The sequence below is a fragment of the Bos mutus genome, chromosome 14 (genome assembly GCF_027580195.1).
Source record: "Bos mutus isolate GX-2022 chromosome 14, NWIPB_WYAK_1.1, whole genome shotgun sequence".
Classification (NCBI taxonomy): Eukaryota; Metazoa; Chordata; class Mammalia; order Artiodactyla; family Bovidae; genus Bos; species Bos mutus.
Genome location: NC_091630.1, coordinates 69,526,809 through 69,544,124, shown reverse-complemented (window position 1 = coordinate 69,544,124; position 17,316 = coordinate 69,526,809). Strand labels below are relative to the sequence as shown.

At 53.5% G+C, this 17,316-nt stretch overlaps 1 protein-coding gene across 3 annotated transcripts in view; it reads left to right on the top strand.

Moving 5' to 3' along the window:
- The window catches only part of ARHGAP39 (Rho GTPase activating protein 39), a 57,704-nt gene that overhangs the window by 17,410 nt on the left and 22,978 nt on the right, over window positions 1-17,316 (top strand). For 2 of the 3 annotated variants that reach the window (XR_011466807.1, XM_070382594.1), the window contains exons 2-4: window positions 1,560-1,723; window positions 5,520-5,954; window positions 11,182-11,265. Coding sequence is in view for 2 of the 3 variants with exons in the window: in XM_070382594.1 (XP_070238695.1) it covers window positions 1,560-1,723; window positions 5,520-5,954; window positions 11,182-11,265 (683 nt within the window). In the remaining variant the exon portion in view is untranslated. Of the gene's footprint in view, window positions 1-1,559; window positions 1,724-2,633; window positions 5,955-11,181; window positions 11,266-17,316 lie in introns of those variants that run through there. The other variant, XM_070382596.1, reaches the window with a different exon arrangement.

Below are 17,316 nucleotides of genomic sequence, written 5' to 3'. Positions count from 1 at the left end.
TCTCAGCCACTCGGGTGGGCGCGCCAGTGTCCTAGGGTGCTTTTAGTTAGAATTTCCCAATGATGAAAGAGGTGGCGCACAGTTCTCTCTGCGTTTACTGGATATTTTTTTTTAAGTGTGTTTTCAAGTCTTTTGTCTTTTTTTCTGTCGAGTATTAGATTTTTCTTATTTATTTCTAGGAACCTTATATGAGTTCTGGAAATAGTCCTTTGTTAGGTCAGATAGGTACACACGCATATGTAATGCATTATACATATTCTGTGCAGCAAATACCTCCCACCCAGGGTTTGTGTTTTTACTTGTAATAGGAAAAAAAATGTTAATTTTTAAAGATTTTATTGAATTAAAGCTGATTTACAATGTATTAATTTCTAATGTATGGTGCAGCGATTCAGTATACATATATATGTTCTTTTTCCTGTTCTTCCCCATTATGGTTTATCACAGGATCTTGAATTCAGTTCCCTGTGCTATACAGTAGGAGTTTATCCATCCTATATATAGTTTGTATCTGCTAATCTCAAATTCCCTATCCTTCCCTCCCCCACACCTCCCTTTGCCAATACAAGTTCCTTCTTTTTGTCTGTGAGTCTGTTTCATAGACAAGGTCATTTGTGTTATAGTTTATATTTCACGTAAAAGTGATATCATATGGGATTTGTCATTCTCCTTCTGAGTTCCTTCCCTTAGTATGATATCTCCAGGTCCATCCACGTTGCTGCAGATGGTATCATTTCACTGTTTTTTTATGCCTGAGTAATATCCACGATGGTAAAGATTTATAAACAGAGGTTCTGAGGTTGTAGTCCAATTTTTAATGCTTCTTTTGTCGTGAGTGGTTTTGTGTCTGATTAAGTGTACCTACTCCAAGACCACAAAGATTTTCTTCTACATTTTCTCTAAAAGTCTTATTGTTTCACTTTATTTATTTTTGGCTGGGGGGGGGGTCTTCATTGCCATGCGCAGGCTTCCCTAGTTGCAGCGTGCGTGCTCAGTTGCCCCGAGGTGTGTGCGGTCTTAGTTCCCTGACCAGGCATGGAACCCGTGTCCCCTGCACTGGAAGGCGGGTTCTTAACCACTGGACCACCAGGGAAGTCACCGTATTGTTGTGTCTTTAATGTTTGGAGCAGTGGTTTACCTAGAATTGAGTTTGATGTATCGGATGAGGCAGGGGTCGAGGTTCATTGTTTCCCGTATGTAAATTATGCCATTGCAGCACCGTTTCGGAACAGCCCCTCGGTTGTAGATCCCGGCCCTGTGTGTGTGTAGACCACCCTCAAGTGCTGCTCAACCTCTTACTGTGGACACCCACCTGGAAGCACCAGTGGGTGGTGCTGTTCCTGTTCAAAGGCAAGGACCCTGCTCTTGGAGGAGCAGGCAGCTTGCCCAGAACCAGCTGGCGAGGGGTCTGAATGCCCTCCCCAGGAGCCAGATTCCAGCTGGGTTCAGGTTGGGCACTGCATTCTCACCAGCGACCTGGGCCATGAAAAGGGCTGGGCTGGCTGTTACTGGTGCCCCAAACCCCAAGGCATAACACTGTGGCTTCTGCTGTCTTGTAGGGCGATGCCTTCCTGACTGATGCTGGAGGGCGTCCTGATGACCGGCTGACGGCCGTCCGTCTGGCTCCTGAAGAAGAGGCTGCCATGTCCCAGGCGCAGGACTACGAGTGTGAGAGCCAGCATGCCGGCCTGCTGGAGTCCCGGGTGTCAGGGTCCAGCACGAGGTGAGGAGGCTGACCTGCAGGACCAGAGGAGCTGGAGCCTTTTGCTCAGCTCAGCAGTAGGCACGTGGGGCTGGCCCGCTCCCTGTCCCTCGGCCACTGCACTGCAGGCCGGGGAGGGCCTCTCCGTGGGCAGTGGATGCCCTGCCAGCCCTCAGCTGGACCCTGCCCCTTAGGCCTTCTCTCAGCATCCATGCCGAGGCAGGCAGCTGCAGATGGTCACTTTCGTTTGTGTGATTTATGGCATAACTTGGGAATAATTCCACAAGTTGCCCAAAGAAGAAGAGTGCAGTGTACGTTGGGGCCCTTTACCCGGATTCACGCTCTGGCAGCTGTGTGGTCACTGCTCCCCCAACCCTGCTCTGGGCCACTGGGGGGTGGGGCCTGTCTCCCAGCACAGGGGGCGCCATGTGGCTTGAGGCTCCGGTCTCTTGCGCCGCTGTTTGCCTTTGGCCCCTGGTTCCCTGCCTCCTTCTTGACATTTCCAGCCCCTCCAGTGCCACTCACCCTGTGGCCGCTGCATGTCCCCTGGAACATCTCCACTTCCTGTCTCTGCCTTTTGTGACATCGACATCTTTTCAGTGGACAGATTGAGCCCTTGGTATGGTCTGTCGGAGGGTTTCTGAGTGGACTGTGCCCCTCTGCAGGGTCACAGCCACCTGCCACCCCTGCTCTCAGGACAGTGGCTGTTTTTCCTGCCCCTGCGCGCCTCACCAGCTCTGGGGCTTTGACCCTTTCTGGGCCTTCCTGGGGTGGGTGTGGAGCTGTCCAGCCTCCCAGCCACAGCACCCAGCCTACCCCAGGGGGCCAGTGCCCAGCGTCTTGTATTCACTTAAACCTCTCTGTGTGGAATCACGAGTTCTGTTGTTTTATGTGGTTTGTCGTTTATTCCGCACTTTGGATCCTGCCACAGGGCCCCGTGTCACAGGCGACGTGTTTGGCCACACTTGCCTCCCTTTCTGCTGGTAGATTGCCCGTGACACACTTGGCACCCATTAGGCTCTTCTGGAAGTGAGTCTTTGAACAGGTCACTGTCTGAAGTGAAAGTCTGCAGGACTTGGAGAACAGAGAGGCGGTTGTCCACGCAGCCCCTGGGCGCTGGGGAGAGGCCGCGGCCGGTCATACCCAGAGACCGCCGCCATCTTGAGTCTTCCTCCCACATCATGCCAGACACTGTCGCCAGATGAATCTCCCTCAGACTCGACAGCTTCCACAGTGTGGCTCGGCCACGGTCGTCCGTCCGTCACCCGCAGGTTCTGACCCTTCTCAGCCACATGCCCTGCTGCTCCCACTGACTGGTGCTTGGTGTGGGTGACACTGACCCCAGGGACAGGCATGTCTGCTCGGTCCACTGGGGGTTCTGCACAGGGCCTGCCTTCCCCCCGGGCCGTGGGGTCTGCTGCGGCCCACCTTACTCCCGACCCTCACCAGACTCCGGGTTCCAGCATATTCTCTGCCCCCTGGGTCTCTGGGGGTCTTCATTAAAAGTGCTGTGGGGGGCACCCAGAACGTTCTTCTGAGAAAATGGGGTCCTGCCCACATGCACACAGCAGTGTGCTGAAAAGGAACCAGCTTCTTTTCTTCAGAGAGAATTACCACCAGTAAATTCATTTGAAAGTGTATTTAGAGCTATAAAAGGAGTTGTTACTGCTTCCCTGGGGCTCACAGTGTTCAGTACTTTCTGAGCACCTCTGCTGGGCCGGGCCTTCCTTGGGCACCTCCACCCTTTGTCCTGGCTGATCCCACGCCGCAGCTCAAGGGGCAAGCAGGCCATCAGCTGAGGGCGATCACAGAATTCAGAGCTTCCCTTTTCACAGGAGCGAGGTCTCCAGGCTCTTTTGTCCCTGTGAGGAGTGCCCTCGGGCAGTGCCTTCTGGCTGCCAAGCATGGGGGCTGTGTCCTCAGGCCGAGAGTGGACGGTGCCTGCTGAGTTGTGTTGGGGGGATCTCCATCCTGGGGGGACAGGGGGCACGAGGCTTCCCAGTTAAAAGTGTCAGGTTCCCAAGTTTAGAAGTTTGCTCTGTCCTCTGTGTGAAGAACGGCCAGCCAGCAGGCAAGAGCGGACGAGTCGGGCCTCACACCCCCGCTGGGCAGGGTGATGGCAGTGGAGGTTGGGCCTGCGAGGGGCCTCCAGGGACACGGATGACAGTGGGCACACGTGAGGCCTCCTGCCCACTTTCCGCAGGCGCTGGCCTTGCAGGGTCACTAGAGATCAGAGGCCATGAGAGACCTGTGGGGCCCAGAGATGCTGCAACCTACGGGCGCTGCTGCGGGGCTGCCCCGCCCTCTGCGTCAAGGACACCCTCTCACGGCCCTGTCCCTCTAGCCATCCGATCCCACAATGCCTACCCAGCCCTGCCCCACCTTCTGCAGAATGGCGGGTTAGCCAGTGGTCCCACGCTTGCAAGCACAGAGCCCCAGCGCCTTGCCCCACCGGGCTGCCTAGTATGACCATGCTGCAGGGGTTGCTGCCCAGACATGGCCAAGCCCCTTAGGCTGCTCCCTCCTGCGTTCCCTCCTCCAGTCCTCAGGGCTCTCCCTCTCTACTGCTCCCTCATCTCCTGCCCCCTTTTGGCTCCACACCCTCCAGCTGCTGTACCCTGCCCACTCGGCCAGCCTACCTTTGCTCTGAGAGCTTCTAGAAGACACTGTGCATCCAAAAGATGCCCCCAAACCTGCAGGGCTGCTGCGGGGCATGTGTGTGTGTGTGAGTGGGGGCTCATATCTGGGTGTGAGTGTGTGTGTGTGTGGGGGGGCTCATACCTGAGTGTGTGAGTGCGTGTGTGTGTGTGTGTGTGTGTGTGTGTGTGTGGTGGGGACTCATATCTAGGTGTGAGTGTGTGTGTGTGTGGTGCAGGCTCATCGCCCTGCAGGGTTGTGCCTTCTCCTTCCTGCCCTGAGCACATCTGGCCTCAAAGGGCAGGATGAGGTTCTTAGAGAAGATTGTCAGCACTGTCTCCTCAGTCCTCTGCTAAAGCCCACCTGTGCTCCTGCCTGGAAAGTTGGGCTTGCAGCAGAGAGTAAGGAGACGGGTGCTCCCCTTCTCTGCAGGTCCTGGAAGCTTCTGACCATCCCAGTGCTGGTGAGGACCAGGGCCATCACAGAAGTGGTATTTAAAGGATTGTTATTTGTGTAGAAACTTGGAAGCAGAGTAAAATATGCTATCTACCTATCAGCTGGAGCACACTGTGATATCAAACACATTGGCATTCAAATTGCCTTATTCTGAATAGTTTTAATTTACACTTTTTTTTTTAAGGACCTTAGCTGGATGACAGGCTTGTCCTCGGGGCAGGGTGTGTTTGGGGGGCTTCTAGGGGAAACAGCTCTGCTTTTGACTGGGACAGTACAGCGATGTTGGCATCCCCTCCTGCTGCGGGTGACGGGTGGCGCTGGCAGCCAGTGGTGGCTGCTGCTAAGAGCAGCCAAGCATCCGGGAGGGACGTGATGCGGTCTGGGAGGACGGTGAGCAGTACCTGTGGCCCAGCCCCCTGTGGACAGGGAGCCAGAACCCAGGGCAGCCCTGACGTGGGGCCGGGCTGAAGACCCCGCCACCCAGGGCTGGGCCCTGATGAGCGTTTAGAAAATCGGGAGTGGATGGAATTTAGGTAAGCTTTGGCTTTACTCTGTATGTGAGGAGATTTCTTGCTTTTGAGGCTGGCAGACAGGAGGAAGGTCTGGTGCTGGATACGCCAGTCCGCGGCCGTGGGGCCCAGAGCATGTGGCCTGACGGGCGGGATCCTTGGTCTCGGGATGGGTGGGGTCCCCCAGCCCTGCCTAATGCTGCCCTCTCCCCAAGGCTGGAGTGGGTGGAGATCATCGAGCCGCGCACGCGCGAGCGCATGTACGCCAACCTGGTCACCGGCGAGTGCGTGTGGGACCCGCCGGCTGGCGTGCGCATCAAGCGGACCAGCGAGAACCAGTGGTGGGAGCTCTTCGACCCCAACACGTCGCGCTTCTACTACTACAACGCCAGCACCCAGCGCACCGTGTGGCACCGGCCTCAGGACTGCGACATCATCCCCCTGGCCAAGCTACAGACCCTGAAGCAGAACACGGAGTCGCCGCGCGCCTCGGCGGAGAACAGCCCCGGGCGGGGCAGCAGCGTCAGCCGCGATGGCAGCACCAGCTCGTCCCTGGAACCCGAGCTGGACTCCGGCGACAGGGCGCCAGAGCCTGTGGGCCGCGCGAGCCGGCAGGCCACGCCAGGGATGGTGAAGGACGAGAGCGGCAGGTGAGGCAGGCCCCTGCACCCTGCCGCCTCTAGGGGACCACCCGCTCTCTTGTGCCCACCGGGGCAGAGCTGGCCAAGGCGCTCTGGGCCCTGCTGGGGCTGGAGTTTCTCTGGCTAATCGTGAAATTATTTGGTTCTCTCCACTGTGGGACGTGCTTCCGGGATGGGAGCACCCCAGAGCTGGCCCCCAGAGCTCCTGTGATGGAGGGGTGCCCTCCCCAGGTCCACCTGCCTATTGTTCTCTGGACGCAGATCCATGGGGGTCCATCGGCTGGCCCCACCTAACTCTAGGCCTCCCTGCCCGAGCTTGACTGACCTCGCCAGCACTGAGGGCGAGAGGTGAGGGCATCACCCCTGTTTTGCAGAGGAAGGTCTGAGGCGGTCGGCAGTGGGGCAGAGCACTGTCCTGGGTGCCCCCAGGGTGTCGACTTGTCCAGCAGCCACTGTGGCTGTTTTCCCTCCTGGTCTTGCAGACAGTGAGGCCATGGACACCTGGGCTCCCACCCCCTGCTGCTTGTGCACCCCAAGTGCCCATATGGCAGAGCCTGAACCCCAGGGAGCTGTTCCCCAGGGCCAGCACTCAAGGGTCCCAGTCCAGAAGAAGTGGCTGGAGGGCATGTGACCTGGATAAACCCTGACAGGCTGGAAGTTACCAGAAAGAAGCCAGGGAGGAGCAGGAATGGGACATGGGCCTTGGAGACCAGGCAGGCTGGGTTTCACCCGGGGACAGTGGAAGTCACAAAGTAGTCGAAAGCCGACTTAGGCTGTGGGTCTGTTTGCTCCTGGGAGGATGACATGCCAGGCCGGGGGCGCAGTGCCTGTGATGAGGGTGTGCGGGAGCCTGGCATGCACAGGGCGGGGCTGTGGGCAGGGGCCTGGGCACGCAGGCTGGAGAAGCCTGAAAATGTTGCTGGGAGTTGTCCTCATGAAGCAGAGCCTGGGATGGTCCCCAAGGAAAAAGCTAGTGAGTAAGGTTTAAAGACAGCCCTGCATCCCTCTGATGTTCTGGCAAGCTCAGACCGGTGCCGCCACCTGTCCAGCAAATGTGACAGCCTCTGGGCCCAGGTCACCCGCGGCATTGCTGGTGGCGATTGCTGGCTCTTCGCTGCAGGCCGGTGAGGGGCTGGACTCTTCTTAGGTTCTGTTGGCAGACGTCCTGTGGGCAGGGGTGTCCTCTTCCCAAAAGTGTCCAGGGTGTGGTATGGTGACTCGGATCATGGTGTTACCTTCGGATCGGCCTCCCACGAGGAGCTTAGTTGGAGGTGGATTAGAATTGTGTTTAAACTGTGGGGCAGGTTGGGGACTAGGCACCTTGCTTGTGTCATTTTTTCCCATTCATGAAGGTAGTACATTTTATACATTTTCCCCCAAAGAACTTGCATTTTTTAAAGGTTTATTTTTAGATACCATATAAAGTCATATTGTATGATCATTACTGGTATTCAGGTACTACTTTTTAAAAATTAATTTTATGTGTTTAATTCATCTTTGACATCGCTGCACAGGCTTTTCTCTCGTTCCGGTGAGCGGGGACCACTGTCTGGTTGTGATGCGCAGGCTTGTCACTGCACGGCTTCTCTTGTGGGCATGGGCTCTGGTGCGCGGGCTTTGGTAGTCGTGGAGCACGGGCTCAGTGGTTGCAGTCCCCGGCTCTAGAGCACGGGCTCAGTGGTTGTGGCGCAAGGGCTTAGTTGCCCCGTGGCACGTGGGGTCTTATCAGGCCAGGGATCGAACCCATGTTTCCTGTGTTAGCAGGCAGATTCTTTAGCACTGAGCCACCAAGGAAGGCCCCAGGTGGTATATTTATACGTCACTCCTGTTTTCACACTTGTTGAGCTCTTATTACAAAGTCGAGCACACTGTTTCCAGAGTTGCCTGTGATTCTGCCAGCTGTCCCAAGCTGGCCGGTTCTCCCCGAGGAGGTGGGGCCAGGGAGGCAGGCAGGCCGATGGCCCCGCGACCCTGTGGTTTGGGCTGGGACGTCCCTTTCTCTTACTAGCTTCCCAGCGTGAGTGGATGGGGAATCCTATCCAGTATGTTTCTTTGTCTTGTGGGTTGAATTTGCCCCGTCCTGTTCTCAGCACCTGTGAATGTGACCTTCTGGAGACACAGGGCTGTTGTGGATGCCGTTGGTTAAGCTGAGATGGGCCCTCCTGCAGTGGGCAGGGCTCTGGCCCCTCAGGACTGTTGTCCTTGCAAGAATACGGAGACGCACAGGACAACACCCTGCTGGCCGAGGCAGACAATTTCTCTTCTCTGTTAGCTCTAGGATTCTCTGTGTGTTTGTTAGGTCAGATCTGTTCATTGTATCAGTTAAGTTCTTTACTAAGTTTTGGTCTGCTGAGACACGTGGATTCTGGGAGGTGAGTCCCGCCGGGTGGTGGGAGTGGTCTGTCCCTTCTTCCTGTCTCCTGCTGCTGCTGCCCTTCTGCATGGAAGCTGTGGGTCGGCTCCAGGGAGGTTTGCAGTCAGGTATTCCCAGCACGTTTCCCTGTGTTGTATCGCTGATGCTTTCTGCCTTGACTTGTGCTTTGGAACCAGGGTCAGCCACTTCCCCATGGTTTGTATTTGCCCCTGAACAGCCATCCTCACGTGTATTAGGTGTGTTCCTCCTCAGGGACCTCTAGGGTCTGGTCACCTTCACCTGTTCTAATACTTGGCCTTAGTGTGGTGGGATGGTTGTGGGGTGCTTTGTGGGGACCCCTGATGCAGCAGAGGATGTGGTGTCACCTCAGCAACTCCAGGTTAGGCCCTTCCCGCCCCTTCCTCCTGTGCGTTCCCATGTGCTCCACACATGCATTGCTGCCCAGTGTGTTCCTGGGTGCCCCTCCAGGATGCTGCATTCACCCCACAGCCTGGGGAAGCCTGCACCCCTGCTCTGCACCTGGGGCCCATTGGGGGCCTGGGGCAAGTGCTGGGCAGGCAGAGCCTCAGGGGTGTGAGGCAGCTGCTTCTGCAGACCTGCTTCTGCAGACTTGGTCCTGCTCAGTGTGTGGGTGGCTTCACCCTACAGACCCCCCATGCCTGCTGATGGGTCCCTAGAGCCCTTGATTTTGATGCAAGCAAGTTTATTGTAATTTTCACCTTGTTTGTGTTTAATGTTTTGTTTAAAAAGTTCTTTCGGGCCTTGGACCAAAGGTATTTGCTTACGTGTCTTGTGTTAACTGTGGTTTTTGCACGTTGTGGCCTGCATCCGCCCACACCACGTGCTGCCCTGTACCCTGGCCGCGCTGTCCGTGTGCTCTCTCAGGGGCCATCACCTCTCAAGCCTCAGTGCTGGGAAACATTCCTGTCTCCCTTTGTATTTACGACCATCTTAGCTAATTGTGGGCATTCCTTCTACCATTCAAGGCCTGGAGTTCAAGCTCCTCAGAAAACCCAGGTGGCTTTGCATGCTTAATAGACTAGTTCAGTGTGAACATAATGTTGGTTTGCACTGAGACACCAGAACATTCACGTGACTGGCTTTATTGCGCTGTTCTGGAACCAGTAGTGGAGCTCAGAAAGCGTGTCTCCTGTGTGGGAATGGGGATCTTGCCTCTTGTTCCAATTTCGGCAGTGTGAGAAGGAGATGCTGAAGAAGCTTTATGCTGCTTGTGACTCAGACATCCATTGTCATCAAAATGACTGTTGCAGTCTCAGTGTCTCATATAAGCACTGTTTGCCTTATAATTTTAGGTTGAATTCATTGAGAAACATTGTCAAATCTAAAAAAACCCCTCACATTCAATGTTTGATGATAGTAGTTGAGAAGAATCTTTTCTCAAAGAAAAAATTTCAGTCTAGGCCATGAGTTTTTTAAACATTGCAGCAAAGCTTTCTGTATCCAAGCTTTTAAACTGCTGTGTGGTGGGTCAGATTGGGATACTTCCCTTCTGTTCCTGACACAAACCTGTGGGACCATTGACGACCGAGTCCAGGAGGGCAGAGGATGCTGGCGGCCTGTGCGGCTGCCTCACAGCTCACGACGGGCTGCTGAGCTCCTGTCTGCTGCTGGGGCTCACCGTGCCCCCTCAGCGCCAGCCTGCGCCCTGTGCTGGCCCCCAGCGCATGTTTTAAGCATGGTCAGTCGTGACAATCTCAGCTGCACTGCAGGCTGGACTGAATAGTGTTTCCTCAGTTTTTTGGTAGTGATTTCACCTGCAGGCGTTCTGCAGAGGTGACGCGTGGAGGCCAGTTCCCCAGTCCTGTCGCACTCAGCTGCGACCCCTTAGTGCAGCAACAGCCTGGAGTAGTGCCAGGAGCCCCGGCACCCCCGGGGCCCCGCTGCCGAGCGCTCTCACTGTCCTTCCCTCTCCCCAGCACTGTCCGTGCCTCAAGGCTGCTGGTCTAAAGCAAGCCTGTTTCCTCTGGACACGTGCCTTCAGCTGCCGTTGTCGGCGTAGTTTGATACTTGTCCTCCGTGAACAGCGTGGTTGCTCTCCCTGCTGGGCTAACAGATGAGCTGCTGGGAAGCACATGTGGTGTGAAGGTCCCTTCCGTTTTCATTAAAGTAATTCTGCTGCGACGAGATTCCCGTCTTGGGCTCTGACCGCTGTGCACCTTGCAACCCTCCAGTGGGGCCGTGTGTCTGCCTGGCCCAGCGGCACAGAGCCTGCACGCCGGCAAAGGCAGAGCTGTCCAGGCCCCCATCTGTGGCCGGCAGATCGGCCGTGTGGGGGCACTCAGGCTGCTGAGTTGTGGCCGCACCCGGGACCTGTGGTGTGCTGAGTGGTGTGGCCACACAGGACTGTGTTCCCATGATGTGCTCCTGACAGACACTGGAATTTGAATTGCATGTAAAAAATTCATTGCCCACTTGCTGTACAAAACCAGGCACTGGAGCTGGATGAGGCCCACTGGCTGTAGTCAGCTGCCCTCCAGCCTGAAGTGGAGTGCAGGCTCCCCACCATGGCCAGCCCAGGGGCCCTGGCGACCAGGCCCGAGCCCTTCTGTGCCCCACTCCATGCCCCCTGGTCCAAGCCCAGCCCGGAGGCCACCGGCCAGAGCTCCAGCTCCTTGCTGGGCCTGGGGCTGTCCTGGGTGAGGCAGTGGGCTCCATCGGGGCATCGTGGGAGGGGGCAGTGAGGGTGCAAGAAACCCTGCCCAGGTGCAGGCAGACCTGTGGGAGGACCTGTGGTGAGAACCAGAGGGCTGCACTCATTCCGCGGCGTGCAGCGTAGACCCGCTGTGTCTCTAAGCGGTTGTACTTCTGTTCACGTCTCCTGTTCACTCTGCTGCATTTCAGCTCCTCACCGTCAGGAGTGCTCCTTGAGAAGGACTACGAGGTTTACCGGGACTACAGCGTGGACGGCCACCTTCTCCACTGCAGGTAGGCCCTGCCTCAGGCCTGTCCATCTCCTGGCCGGGGGTGGTTTTCCTGGCAGCTCTCGGGTGAGCTGGAGAAGGGTCTGGCCCAGCAGGAAGTGACCAGCTGGATGTGCAGAGCGTGCCAGGCCCTGCCCTGGCCCGTGGGACACAAGGAGAGGCTGTTCGGCCACTGTGTGGTGTGGAGTACTGTTGTGTCCATGGTACTGGCCCTGGTGGATCCCTTGGAGGTTCCTTAGTGTGTGGTCCCCCCCAGAGCCCCAGGCGCATCGGAAGCGTGGCTTCCCAGGCCACATCGGGAAGACTGGTGCCCACCAAGTGGGGCAGGGAGGCTGGCTGCCCTCGGGCCTGGGTTGGCCTTGCTGGGTGTTGGGGTTTCTAGATTCAACGCTCAGGACCCTGGGCACAGCAGCAGCAGGCTGAGCAAGGGCCTCCCCTGGGTTAGCTCGTGTGTCCAGGCTGGAGCAGGCACCTCATCCATAGCTGATGGGGGATGGACGGGGTGCCGGGCCTCTGGAGGTGGGGATTTGAAGCGCGAGGGGCCTTTGGCAGTTTGCTCAGTTTAGAGATCGAGACTGGGTTTGTTGATACAGGGAGGGATCTAAGCCTGCCTGGGCCAGCAGTGCGGCTGTGTCCACGGGTGTCCTCACTGGTCACCGGGAGACTCGGGTTTGACTGGGGTTTGTGGGCACAGAGCTGATGTGGTCTCGTGGCCTGTGAGTGGGGCCCACATCGGGGGCAGAAGCTTCCCTCCGAGGCAGTCCAGGTCCCGTTTCCTGCTGCTCTTCCAGGGCGCTGAGCATGGAGCAACGCTGCCCTGTTGAGGCACCTCCAGAAACAGGCAGGAGGTGGTGGGAGGGGTCTTTCCCCTGGGTGTCTCCTCCCCAGCAGAGCCAACAAGGAATTGGGGCTGAGAGAAAAGGCCGGGCCTCCTCCTGGGTCTGCGGGTGGTGGTGAGGGGCTGCGGGGGTCGTCCTGTGGGAGGGAAGGTGATCAGGGGCTGGGAGAGAAGCACAGGACTCTGCCTGGGCCTTGGGGCGCTGAGGGGCATCGTCTCTGGGCCGCTGGGGGCGCGTTTCCTGAAACAGGCCGGCACCCGCCTTCGTGCTGCCCTGTGCCTGCCTCTGCCTTGGCTCCCTCCTATCTGGTTGCTGCAGCCCTGCCCGCATTTGGTGGGCAGTGGACCATGTGCAGTGTCTCCTGTGTGCCCCTGCTGAACCAAGACCATGATTTTCCACGCGTCCTGCTTTTAGTCCTCGCAAGATCTCGTGAGGACTGGGGTGGAAGTGGGAGGTGATGCCCCACAGCCCAGGAACTACAGGCTGGAGTTCAGCCCTGGATCTCTCAGACTCCAGGGCTGGTTCTCCAGGTCTGCGGGCACGCCTGCCGTCCTCTGCTCTGCTTGGCTGGCCTGTGCGGCTGGCCAGGAGCAGCCTCTGGCAACCAAGAGCTGAATTCCCAAAGGGAGCCTGCCTCCCGAGCCCTGCTCGCTCTTACCCTGGTTCTCTCAGTCCTGCCTTACCCACGGCCAACAGTTAGGACTTGTGGCTCAGTCAGAGGACAGAGGCACAGGACCAGAGTACACAGTTCGTTTCTTTGGATACTTGGGATTTCTACTTTCTGTGATGGTGGATTCACTTACCTGAGACCAGCCTGTACAAGAACAAAATAGACCAAATTTCTGCAGGCATCAGAGATCCACAGAGGAGCCAAGACCTGTGGCCGTGGTCTGACAGCCGGTGCAGTCCAGAAGACGTGATTCTGCCTCAGGAGCCTCAGAGGGGACAGGAAGGCTCTGAACAAGGCTGTGCACACAAGCTTGTTAACCTTGGCAAAATAAACCAATTCCTTAAAAGATACAGTTTACCAAAACTCATAGAAGAAGAAATACACAATCTGAATAGGTCTATATCTGTTAAAAGAGATTGAATCAATAATTAATAATCTTCCAAAAAAGAAAGCAGAAGTTCTGAATGGGTTAACTGGTGAGTTCTACCAAACATACATGGAAGAAATTTTATGAGTTCTGTACAATCTCTTTCAGAAGATAGATGCAGAGGGACTACTTTCTTGTTCTGTGAAGCCAGTATTACTCTAATATCCAAATCAGAAAAACACAAGAAAACTACAGACCTGTCTCTCTCATGAACATAGATGTAAAAATCCTCAAAAATATGTTAGGAAATCAAATCTACCAATGTATCAGATCAGATCAGTTGCTCAGTCGTGTCTGACTCTTTGCAACCTCATGAACTGCAGCACGCCAGGCCTCCCTGTCCATCACCAACTCCCAGAGTTCACTCAGACTCATGTCCATCGAGTCAGTGATGCCATCCAGCCATCTCATCCTCTGTCATCCTCTTGCCGCCAATCCCTCCCAGCATCAGAGTCTTTTCCAATGAGTCAACTCTTCGCATGAGGTGGCCAAAGTACTGGAGTTTCAGCTTTAGCATCATCCCTTCCAAAGAAATCCCAGGGCTGATCTCCTTCAGAATGGACTGGTTGGATCTTCTTGCAGTCCAAGGGACTCTCAAGAGTCTTCTCCAACACCACAGTTCAAAAGCATCAATTCTTCGGCGCTCAGCCTTCTTCACAGTCCAACTCTCACATCCATACATGACCACAGGAAAAACCATAGCCTTGACTAGATGGACCTTTGTTGGCAAAGTAATGTCTCTGGTTTTGAATATGCTATCTGGGTTGGTCATAACTTTCCTTCCAAGGAGTAAGCGTCTTTTAATTTCATGGCTGCAGTCACCATCTGCAGTGATTTTGGAGCCAGAAAAATAAAGTCTGACACTGTTTCCACTGTTTCCCCATCTATTTCCCATGAAGTGATGGGACCGGATGCCATGATCTTCGTTTTCTGAATGTTGAGCTTTAAGCCAACTTTTTCACTCTCCACTTTCACTTTCATCAAGAGGCTTTTGAGTTCCTCTTCACTTTCTGCCATAAGGGTGGTGTCATCTGCATATCTGAGGTTATTGATATTTCTCCCGGCAATCTTGATTCCAGCTTGTGCTTCTTCCAGTCCAGCGTTTCTCATGATGTACTCTGCATATAGGTTAAATAAACAGGGTGACAATACACAGCCTTGACATACTCCTTTTCCTATTTCGAACCAGTCTGTTGTTCCATGTCCAGTTCTAACTGTTGCTTCCTGACCTGCATACAGATTTCTCAAGAGGCAGATCAGGTGGTCTGGTATTCCCATGTCTTTCAGAATTTTCCACAGTTGATTGTGATCCACACAGTCAAAGGCTTTGGCATAGTCAATAAAGCAGAAATAGGTGTTTTTCTGGAACTCTCTTGCTTTTTCTATGATCCAGCGGATGTTGGCAATTTGTTCTCTGGTTCCTCTGCCTTTTCGAAAACCAGCTTGAACATCAGGAAGTTCACGGTTCACATATTGCTGAAGCCTTGCTTGGAAAATTTTGAGCATTACTTTACTAGCATGTGAGATGAGTGCAATTGTGCGGTAGTTTGAGCATTCTTTGGCATTGCCTTTCTTTGGGATTGGAATGAAAACTGGCCTTTTCCAGTCCTGTGGCCACTGCTGAGTTTTCCAAATTTGCTGGCATATTGAGTGCAGCACTTTCACAGCATCATCTTTCAGGATTTCAAATAGCTCAACTGGAATTCTATCACCTCCACTAGCTTTGTTCGTAGTGATGCCTTCTAAGGCCCACTTGACTTCACATTCCAGGATGTCTGGCTCTAGGTCAGTGATCACACCATCGTGATTATCTGGGTCGTGAAGATCTTTTTTGTACAGTTCTTCTGTGTATTCTTGCCATCTCTTGTTAATATCTTCTGCTTCTGTTAAGTCCGTACCATTTCTGTCCTTTATTGAGCCCATCTTTGTATGAAATGTTCCTTTGGTATCTCTGATTTTCTTGAAGAGATCCCTAGTCTTTCCCATTCTGTTGTTTTCCTCTATTTCTTTGCATTGATCGCTGAAGAAGGCTTTCTTATCTCTTTTTGCTATTCTTTGGAACTCTGCATTCAGATGCTTATATCTTTCCTTTTCTCCTTTGCTTTTCGCTTCTCTTCTTTTCACAGCTATTTGTAAGGCCTCCCCAGACAGCCATTTTGCTTTTTTATATTTCTTTACCAATGTATAAAAAGAATTATATATCATAACCAAGTGAGATTTATCCTAGGTATGCAGGGTTGGTTCAGCATTTGAGAGTCAATATAATCCATTACATCAGTAGGCCAAAGATGAAAAATCATAGCTCAGTTGGTAAAGAATCTGCCTGCAATGCAGGAGACCCCAGTTCAATTCCTGTGTAGGGAAGATCTGCTGGCGAAGGGATAGGCTACCCACCCCAGTATTCTTGGGCTTCCCTTGTGGCTCAGCTGGTAAAGAATCCACCTGCAATGTGGGAGACCTGGGTTCGATCCCTAGCTTGGGAAGATCCCCTGGAGAAGAGAAAGACTACCCCCTCCAGTATTCTGGCCTGGAGAATTCCATGGACTGTACAGTCCATGGGGTTACAAAGAGTTGGACATGACTGAGCGACTTTCACTTTCACTTATGATCATATCAACAGTTGCAAAAAAAGCATTTGGTAAAATCCAACAGCCAACCTTAATTTAAAAACAAACTCAGTAAAGTAGAAATATGTGTGTGCTTAATTACTTCAGTCCCATCTGACTCTTTGCAGCCTCATGGACTGTAGCCCACAAGGCTCCTCTGTCCATGGGATTCTCCAGGCAAGAACATTGGAGTGGGTTGCCATGCCCTTCTCCAGGGGATCTTCCCAACCCAGGGCTCAAATCTGTGTCTCTTACATCTCCTACATTGGCAGGTGGGTGCTTTACCACTAGTGCCACCCAAAAAGAGAGGAACTCCCTTAACTTGATGAAGAATATCTGCAAAAAATTTACAGCTAACATCATACTTAGTAGTGAGAAGCTCAAAGCTTTTCCACTAAGATCAGAAGCAAGGCAAGGGTTTCCCTTCTGACCTCTGGTGCTCAGCATTGTATTGGTGCTCTTTGCTAATGCAGTAACACAAGAAAAGGAAATACAGAGTATACAGGTTGGGGAGGAAAACATAAAACTGTCTTTGCTTGCAGATGACTTGATCACCTATGTAAAAAACCTTAAAGAATTGGCAAACTCCTAGAACTAAGTGGTTGTAGCTAGGTAGTAAGATATAAGCTAAATATGCAAAAGTCCATTGCTTTCATATATACTAGCAACGAACAAGTGGAATATGAAGTTAGAAACAGTAGCATTTACATTGGTATCACCCAGAATGAAATACTTAGGTGTAAATGTGACAAAATATGTACAAAATCTATGTAAGGAAAACTGTACAATTCTGATGAAAGATATCACAGAAGAACTAAACAAGTGGAGGAAGGACTCCACTCTTTCCAACTTGACCTGTAGATTCCATGCAGTCTCAGTCAGAATCCCAGCAGGTGGTTTTGTGGATATTGACAAAGCAATAATTAGATTTCTCTAGAGAGGCAGAAGACCTAGGACAGCCAACACAATATTCAAGGAGGACAAAGTTGGAGGAATAATACTACCTGAGTCCCAAGACTCCCTGTAACGCTGTTGTAAGCAAGACAGGGTGGTGTTGGTAAAGAATAGACACATTAATGGAATAGAATGGAGAGACGACCAATCAGTTCAGTCGCTCAGCCGTGTCCGACTCTTTGCGACCCCGTGAATCGCAGCACGCCAGGCCTCCCTGTCTATCACCAACTCCCGGAGTTCACTCAGACTCACATCTGTCAAGTCAGTGATGCCATCCAACCATCTCATCCTCTGTCATCCTCTTCTCCTCCTGCCCCCAATCCCTCCCAGCATCAGAGTCTTTTCCAATGAGTCAACTCTTCGCATGAGGTGGCCAAAGTACTGGAGTTTCAGCTTTAGCATCATCCCTTCCAAAGAAATCCCAGGGCTGATCTCCTTCAGAATGGACTGGTTGGATCTCTTTGCAGTCCAAGGGACTCTCAAGAGTCTTCTCCAACACCACAGTTCAAAAGCATCAATTCTTCGGCGCTCAGCCTTCTTCACAGTCCAACTCTCACAT